The following is a 9,984-nucleotide window of genomic DNA, read 5'->3' as shown; positions in this document are numbered from 1 at the left end:
CGCAGTTATTATCATAGCAAAATTTTATTTGTGTAAGTCAAATTGACCTTTGAAAAAGATTTTAAAAATAACTCACCTCTGTTTTAAAATGCGCAAAAATTCTGAAGAATGAGACTCGCTTGTCGGTATGAGGTTCAACCGTTCTTGGCGACATAACCAGGCGTAATTGAACCAAGGATCAATCTTATGCTTTGCTTTACTCAACTGTCTAAATCGTTATTTTATTCCTAAATGTACGAAGAAGCAGGCATGTGCTATGAACTTTGGAAAAATGCAGATTGAAAACATGATGTATGCTTCAAATATTTGAAAAATACTTGAAAAAAGAAAATGATTGGAAAATCATGAGCCACACTTGGAAAATATTTTTGAAGAAAGGAAAATTGTGAATTGGACTCAGAAAAGATTGAAAATTTCTTGAAAACAAAGGAGTTTGTGAGAAAATTGATTTTGAAAAAAACTTGAACAACTTTGAGAAAACTAATTTTTTTGAGGTCTAAAATCTTGAATTAATCAAAAAGATAGGCGTGTGGCCCTATGAAAAACTATTCACAATGCAATCTAACCTAGATGATGCATGGATGCAATTTATGAAAATATTTTTTGAAGAATTTTAAGAAATCATTGATTAAAGGATTTTTTGTGACTTATAGAATTCAGATGAAATAAATTCGCCACATATTCCTGACTATGACCACGAATGTGTATTAAATATAGTTCATTTGATTCTAAAAGGGAAAAGTACTTGAAAAACTTTTGAGAAAATATAATGATTTTTAAAGATAGCCTAAGAGTGTAGGTTGTTTGTGGCTTAAAAGAAGATGATAAATCTGGGTTTCATTCATATTCTGACTATGACCACAAATATGAAACCCACCGAGTTTGTCAACTCCTTAGAAGCAGGTGCATGTGCCATTTGTGTGGACCATGGTGAGTTTGAATATGCATGAATCATCATCCATTACACATTAACATTATTGAAAAATACACTATTTGCAATGCAACCCTAATCTAAGCAGAAAATTACATCCTTATTCCAAATTTTTATAATTTACATAAATAATAAATTGAAATAAAGAAAAGGAAAATAAAGCAAAATCTAATCTTGAGTGTCCTTGCAAAACTAGCAAACTTGTTAGTAAAGATATGTTAGCGTTTCTAGATTTATCCAACAATATCTGAAATTGAGGGATTTATTTGGATATAAGCCCATTTCCATGTTTTTTTAAATTAAATATAATAAAAGATGATGCAGAATTGAAAACATAATAAAAATAAACAACTTTAGAATTCAAAATTTTGAGAAAATGACTAAAATACCCTTAAAAATACCCTTTATTGCAAAACAGTGTTGAAATTAGGGTTTCTCAGAAAATAATTTTGGTAAAAAGTTTAATTTGGGGATCAAACGAATTCAAAATGATGCAAAATCGAGTGGAGGACACCCTAACATAATTATGAAAATTACCAAACCCTAAAAAATATAATGCTTTTCTTGAAAAATATGACCTGTTAAGAAAATATTGACTTTTGCCCATGTTTTAGTCGAATTGGGACTCTGCGGGTATCCTATTTTCGCAATTTAACCAAACAATACGTCAAATGAATTCCAAATTTTATAAAAATCGACATAGATACTTCTAATGACCCTAAAATTAAAATAGAAATGAAAAATAGATTTTTTGGCATTATTTTGATATAAAAATTAAATAAAAACTTAAAAATATATAATTTTGCCCACGGGCATATACCTGTCACAGTTTCAGACCCAAATCAGATACCAAATAGTAATGAAAAACTATGAAATTTCATATGAAAAAACTAGACATCTGAACAAAAATGATCTTTTTTACAGATTAGAAAAATCATCTTTGGTTAGGAAGATATTGTTCCAGAAATATACACTTGATTCCGACAAATGCATAACGGTTCCAGAAAAGGCAGTTCTGATTTCGGTTTAATTAAAAATACCAGACAAATTTCAAAAATTACCAAAATCACATTATTAGAACTAGACATGTTGTTGAATCTGTGGCATCTTATGGATCGGAAAAACAATCTCTGCCTAGGGAGATACAATTTGCTCAAGTTAACCTAGGGCTTAAACCATGCATAACGGTCTTTGATAAATAGATTCTGATTTTTGATAAAGTAAAAATAGCAAACCACCATAGAAAAATCTAAAATTTTCACAGAATATACTAGACATCCTGATGAATATATTATTTTTTTATGAATCATCGATCAGATCTCTAATGAGGGAGATATCACCTCGACAATTCGCTCTTGATTCCCTATAGCGTTTTCACGGTGCAGGAATTAGAGTTCGGTTTCTAATTTTTTTAGAAGGGTTAAATAACCCAAAATAATTCAAATTTTTTATGAAAAGTTACTGACAAATATATGATTCAACCCTAAAAAAATTAGATTTTATTGATAGAAAAATGCACATAAAATAACATCATTCCCGCGTGGCCAGAATCGAGTTATGTATATTATTGATGAAACACATGAAATACCCTAATTTAAACATGCAAAATCATAAAAAAATGTTTGAATAATGCATGGATCATGATTTAATATTTAAATAACTAAAATAAACATGATCGTGATGAAATAAATAAAAAAAACCAGGGAAGCACGATTACGAATTTGATTTAGCCATTAAAAGAGAGATTCGACCTATCGAAAGGTCGAATCTCAATCTTTTTCGGGCATTTAGCATAATAAGCTATTTTCCAACGATTTCAATGGATTAAAAATATGAAAGTAATCATGGATGATCAGTGGATTATCATCTTAAATCATAGAGCAGAGAGATTGAACGAAAAAAATAAAAAAAACGGCAACACATAGGGGGCGGCAATGGTGAAAATAAAATAAAAAAATGGATTAAAAAGAAAGGAAGAAGAGCTTACCATGCTTGTACCAATGGAGGATGATGGAGGAACTTGGAGGAGAGAGAGAGAGCCATGAATTTGAGAGAGAGGGTGAGAGAGCATGCCCCCGTATCCCCTTTTTATAGTTTTTTTTTCAACTCTTAATTAGAGAGTTTTATTTTTTTTAAATTCTTTTTAATTAATACAATTAAGGGGAGCGATTTTCCTAAAGACTTCTAACATAATTAAAACACTAACTACTAACCCTAATTAAACCTAATTGAATCCTGATTCACTTAAAACAATCTCAAATATGGCGTCACCCCCTCTGGACTCACATTTGGTTTTTAAAACCCTAATTACAAGATCTAAAAACAAGGTTTTAAAATGTTAAAATAAAGGTTGAGTTTTAAAATCAATTTTGATCCTTTCAAACTTCTAATTCAATTAGGACACTAACTAAACTTGAACTAACCTAGACTCTTTCAAATGTGGTGCCACCTACTGTGGGTTCCATTTGATTTTTCAGAAAATGATTTTAAAATTTGAAAATAAACGGGTTAAAAACAAGATTTTCAAAAGGGGTTTAAAACAAAGGATAAAATCCAGAGTTTTAAATAAACTAGAGTCCTAAATGAGTCGAAACTCTCTCAGATGTGGCGCCAATTGTGTGGGCCCCACATTTGAGTTTTTGAAAAGGTTAGAATAAAGGTTAAAAAGAGTTTTTAAAACAGATAAAAATAAAAGCAAAGAATAAATTCAAGAAAATTAGAGTCCTGAACCAACTGAAACTCCTGAATAGAGTCCTAAACCGACTAAAACTCTGAAATTTGGGTTTTTGAAAGACAAATGAAGAGGTTTTGAAAGATCTTCTCAGAGATTAGTGAAAATAAACAAAAAGTTGAAATCAGGGATAAAGTCCAAATCAACTGAACTCTAAAATAGAGTCCTAAATCAACTGAAACACTGAAATTTGGATCTGTTTTTGAAAAACAAGTAAAACAAAAGTAAAAAAATGAAATCAGAGTAGAGTTCTGAACCGACTGAAACTCTGGGGCAGAGTTCTAAAATTTTGAAACTCTAAAATAAAGTCTTAAAATTTTGAAATTTGATTTTTTGAAAGATAAATGAAGAAGTTTTTGAAAGACTTTCTCAAAAATGAAGTTCGGGTTAGAGTCCTAATCTAACTGAAACTCTGGAACAGAGTTCTGATCTAACAAAAACTTTAAAATTTGGATTTCTTTCAAAAGATTTTCTTGAAAATAGATAAAAATAGAAATAAAAGATAGGGTCCTAATCCGACTGAAACTCCGGGATGGAGTCCTAGTCTGACTAAAACTCTAAAATTTTGGCCAAAATAAAAGAGATGGGCAAGGGATAAAGATACCTCTGATTTAAAACCAAAATAAAATTTTGAAAAGGTTCAAAAAGGTGAAAAGACAAAGTCCTAATCCAACTAAAACTCTGAAATAACTGAAATTCTGAGAAATGAAGGAAGTGATCCAGAAGGAACACCACCTAGATGGGTCCCATCCGAGAATTAAGATCAGTTAAAAATTGAGTTTAAAACGAATCCAAATAACTCTACTAAGGAAAATGCTTTAAAATAAAGGAATATAAGATACTAGGGTTGATAAATGGCAAAATGTCGATTTAAAACTTAGGTTTTTGAAATCGATTTTGAAAGAGAGTTTTAAAACTTGAATCTAGATTGAAGATTTTGAAAAACAAGAGTACTTGATCTCGAGAATGACATGTAATGACATGAAATGCAATGAAATGATATGTCATGATGAGAAATGATATGAAATTATATGAAATGATACAAAATGGTATAAAATGATATGAAATGATATGAAATGACATACAAAATGAAAACCTGGGATGAGGGATTTAAAGTCTTGGACCCCTGATAGAGACAAAGAATTAAACAATCTTGTTTGAAGGCGAAAATTGATAATTGGACCCGTTGTTGGATCCGATCCAAATATGAATTAAGTCTTGGATATGGCTAAAATTTCCAGGAAAGAAACTAATCTGAGCTTTGATTAGTGGTTGTACCAGCTGGGGGAATGATAAAATGAAGTTTTGAATGGAAATGATCGAGAAATGATTTTGCCCCTGCAAGGCATGAAGTGACACTGAAAAATGAGGTTTAACTGGTTTTGACTAGTTTACACTGAATCCTAGGGTTTCTGAACTCAGGTGAACTAAAATGACACTGACTCAAACAAAATCCTAAGCTCAAACACTAGCTCAACTGACTAGATTTAGCCAATTTTAGCTGAAATGAGCTAAAATGGGATAAAATGGACTCCTAAATTGAGGGAAATGGAATTGAACTGGATCTAGGCTATTTGAACTCCTGGTGAGCTCAGGTTAGACTCAAAAGAATAGGGTCGACTGAATTGACTAACTCAGAGATAATTGGATATAATTCGAGCTGAAATTGAGCTCATTTCTGAGGAAATGACCCAATTTTAGCCGAAATGGTCAGAAATGAATAGGGTTCGCTCATCGTGAGCTAGAAATGTTGGACATTCTAATTGTTCTAAACTTAAAATGAGTTTGGTTGGGTCTAACTGACAGAATGTCTAAGGTAACCTAGGGGTAAAATAGAAATTTTACTGACAAAAAAGGTGAAATGACACCTAAACTGGACTGAACTCCTACACTAGCCTATCAGGGTTGGCATCTATGAGAGGGGGGGTGTCTGGAAATGAATAAAGAAAATTTGGGGTGCTTACAGCAGTGAACTTTATCTTTATGCTCTTTATTTTCTTTCTTTTTTCTTTTTCCAGATTTTTAAAAAAAAATTCACACTTTTTCTTTCTTTTTGTTGAGCACTATATCAGATTTTCACTTTTTGTGACCCGTGTAACGAGCTTTGGGTTAGTGACTCTTAGGGCAGTTAACCTTAGGGCACCATATACAAAGTATCCCTCAGACTTAATTACTCGAGTCACTAGACCTTCAATTTTTTTTAGTCTTACGTATAGCTTGCTTCTTGTCATGTGCAATGTCAACATCTATTAGGCTCTTTATAAAGTTCATGTAACATGCTTTCGGGCCGGTGACTCCCAAACCAGATGGCTTTAGGGTACCAGGTGTAAACATCCCTCAGGCTCTACTTGCTCGAACCAAATAGGTCACAAATATCAACTTAGATAAAGAAGTGGTTTTCTTCGTTATCCTTTTCAGCTTGAGAATCAAATACTTCAACTTGTGTCTAAGCCCAACTACTAGAGAATACGGAGACATCACACTATTAAATGTATGCTCTTTTTTACTTTTTGAGCTCTTCTTTTCAATGTTGTTAATTTGCTTAGTTTTCAAAAATTAACCATGCATATTCATAGTTGGGATTCAAAATAAAACTCTAACATGCATCTACCATCATTTCTCTGAAATCCACATAAGTGACCACATTTTCTAGATTAGTATCAGAATTTTTTTTCGTGGGGCTTAAAAAATCTCTAAAAAATATTAGATTATATAAAGCATTTATATAAGGTCAAACTCATTCTTTAAAAGCCTAATTTTTATGAGTTTTCATTAATATGCAAGTACAAAGACAAAAACTTTGGGTGTGCAAACTACACATTTTCCCATGATTGAATGACACTGTCCTCAGTGGCACTCCCCCATGCTTGCATGAAACTATATGAATACACATGAGAAACAGAAAAAATAGGAGGAAAGTAGTAGAAGTCACCTGATCCGCACTATAGAATCTTACCTGATGTTGCTCTGTATAGGATCTGTAGAGATTTCACTTGTCTCAATATTTACAAATCAGAAAAATGCACAAAATGCAATGCATATATGATCTAACATTCAAGCTCATGAACAAAGAAAATGATAGAAAAACAACAAAACTACTAATATCACAACACTAATATGAGTTGCCTTCCATAGAGTGCTAAATTTTACGTCTTCAGCCAGACGAATCTCTGGTTACCCTCCATCGTCCATGAGATCAATGGATGTGAGGTCATACTCAATCGAAGAATCTGAGGAAAATAGTTTTGTCTATGACCCTGCCCTCAACATTTCCTCCAACTCTACCCCTCTGGACCCTGCAATGGCTCTCTAGCCTGCTATGATCGAGCTTAGTCTCCATGTGAAGACTATTTTCACATGATGGTGAGCCATAAACAAAATTTTTATCCAAGCAAGCATCTAACAACAGATCTGATTGCTTCCATTTAACGTCCATCACATAGAAGCATTCATCATTTCTTCTCGCTCTCATGGCAATATAAAAAATGTTTAGTTGCAGTCACTTATTATTAAAAGAAACATCCATCTCCCCAGTATGACAATCAATACGATCGTTGGCAGTGGCCAAGAATGGTCTGCCAAGAATGATGGGGGTCTTGTTAGCAACATCAGTGTCCTCCATGTCCAGAACGAGAAAATCGACAAGGAAATAAAAGTCCTCGACTTGATTAACACGTCTTCCAAGATTTCTCAGGGGTGCTTGGTAGACCTGTCAATCAACTGCAAGATGCTCATCGTGGACTTTAAATCTCCAATCTCAAAAATGTCATAAAGAGAACCCGACAATATATTCACACTTGCCCCAAGATTGAGCAATGCACGCTTGATGGTCATGTTTCCTATGACACAAGAGATGATTGGTGCCCCAAAATCCTTCAGTTTAGGTGGGGCTTGGTATCGAAACACAAAGCTCACCTGCTTAGTTAGAAAGATCTTCTTGGGCAGCGATCTTGACTTCCTTTTCTGCGTACAAAGTTCTTTAAGAAACTTTGCATAGGCGGGCACTTGTTGGATAGCATCCAGCTGGAGGAGGTTTATGTAAACATGCTTGAATATGTCAAGCATTTCGTGCATTCTAGCCCCCTACTTGTCAAAATCATTTAGTTTTTTCAAAACCTGTGAAAAATGGGCTCTAAGAATATACGAAGGAAAAGGCATAGGTCGTGAGCTCTGCCCGCTTTCCTTAGACCTGGTAAGGGAGATCGACTGGTCAATAGGTCTATCACTGGGCTCTCCAGTCTTCTCCTGAGTATGGTGGAGTTCTTCCCCACTCTGAAGGGTCATAACAGAGTTGACCTACTCTTGATGAGACTCTATGAGATACAGGTCGTAGCGCATAGGTTGACAACATATAGACATGAGAGGCTTCCCTTGCTTTGCCTATTCAAGGCCTCAACCAACTGTCCCATCTGGGTTTCTAGCTTCGCTATCGACTGCGTATGAGAACTGAGGTTGGCTTTGATGTCAGAAAAGGCTTCAAGAAACTTCTCCTGAAAAGATTGACTCGATGTGGGATCCTCAGCTGAAGGCAAGCTAAGTTGAGGAGGGGCCTGTGAGAATGTGGACCGCAGGTAACCTTGTGGGGGGTTACCCGGTCTGTGATGTGTCTCGAAAGGCAGATGGGGTGTGGCTTGTGGATTGCTCCATATAAAGTTGGAAAGATTTTGCCATCTCAGTTTATAGGTGGTTGCATATGTATCGGTCTGGTGAAACCTTGGGCAATACTCACTTGCTTTTGAACGAATTCAGGATAGAGTAAAGCTGCGGGATAGTCTGAAACATAGTGTGCAGAGCTAGCGCATAGCTCACACACTTTTTCTTTATGATTTAATGAAGCTGGATTGTCCAGTAATTAATCAACTTTCCAGGTCAATTGGTTCATTTTGATTTGTAATTCATGTTCGGACCCAACTTCATAAATCCCTTCCTTTTTAGGACTACTAGGAATAGATATGGTCCTATCAAGTCTCGGGGACAGGGCATGGTGCATAGCATTTTCACTCAATGTTTTGAACAAGGCCCATGCCTCGTCCTCGCTCTTGAGTATGAACATGCCCCCACACGAAGAATGAACCATCTAATTGTCTTTCTAGGTCAGGCCATCGTAAAAGTATTGCACCAGTTGCTAATGAAGCACCTGGTGGTGGGGGCACTTCCGGAGAAGATCTTTTATCCTCTCCCAAGTCTCATAGAATTGTTCTCCCTCAATCCGAGAAAAACTAGTGATGACTTTTTAAAATTGGTTCGTCTTACCAATTGAGAAGTATTTTTTGAGAAATTCTCACTGTATGTGTTCCCAAGTGATAATTTGAACCGTATCTAAGGCCTTCAACCAGTGCTTGGCATTGTCCTTAAGGGAGAACGAGAACAACGTCAACCTCAATGCATCATCCCCAAAATTATTGATCGGCACCATAGAGCAGATCTTGAGAAACTCATCAAGATAATGGTAGAGATCTTCATTGCTAAGGCCATAAAAGGATGATAACATTTGCAAAAGCAAACTAACAGTCTTAGTTAATCAACAAAGAACATAAACTAGCAATCCTAAATAATATGAAAAAAAAAACTAACAATCGTAAATAATGCAAATGAGGTAATAAAGTGGGTACTCAGTTTTTAAAACACCATCCCCGGCAATGACGCCAAAAATTTGTTGCAACTTTTTCAGTAAAGTATTTTTAAAAGATATTTTCAATAAAAAGTGCCCATGTAAACCGGTTCACACTAGTGGTGATCGGGTCAAACTCAAGGAATGAGTTTAATCACTTGTGTACCCCACACAAAGACGAACTTTGTTGCCTTTCAAGAAAAGAAAATTAATAATTAACTAATTACAAGAGTTACCCTCTGCAGAGGGCTCAAAGAATAAAAATGCCTTATTACAACACAATTAATTAAAATAGCCCTCTGGCCCTAAAAAATAAAAATAAAGAAAAGTAAAAATCTGCAGGGCTTCTTTTTTAAGCGCTCTAGTCTTCTTTTCGTAATATACGTGCACGACCCTTCTTTCTATCACGCTTTTGTCCATAAATGTTGAGCATTTCTGCAAAACACAAAACAAAGCAACTGAAAGACAGAACTTCCAAAAACAAAGGTTAGTTATAAATAAACAAATAAAGAAAAGAGTTTAAAGTTAACTAAATTGTAACAAACTAACTAACTAACTATAATGTGATCGACTAAACAAGTTCTAATTACCATGCATTGAAGTACTAATTTAAACAAAAAAAAAACTAACTTGACGCAGAGGGCACAAACTATAAGTAAAAGAACACACAAGCTTCTCCTTTGAATTAGATCTACGTGGCAGCCAATCAGA

General features: G+C 34.5%; 1 protein-coding gene across 1 annotated transcript; it reads right to left on the bottom strand.

Moving 5' to 3' along the window:
- Nucleotides 1–7,352: 7,352 nt before the first annotated feature.
- Nucleotides 7,353–7,727, bottom strand: LOC149846575 (uncharacterized). The gene has a single exon (XM_089991653.1). The coding sequence runs from the start codon at nt 7,725–7,727 to the stop codon at nt 7,353–7,355; it is 375 nt and encodes a 124-aa protein (XP_089847779.1).
- Nucleotides 7,728–9,984: the final 2,257 nt, after the last annotated feature.

This window comes from Nuphar pumila, chromosome 2 (assembly GCF_984573655.1).
Source record: "Nuphar pumila chromosome 2, dmNupPumi1.hap1.1, whole genome shotgun sequence".
NCBI classification, from domain to species: Eukaryota; Viridiplantae; Streptophyta; class Magnoliopsida; order Nymphaeales; family Nymphaeaceae; genus Nuphar; species Nuphar pumila.
Note: the sequence above shows the minus strand (reverse complement) of the source record. Positions and strands in the feature narration are given on the sequence as shown.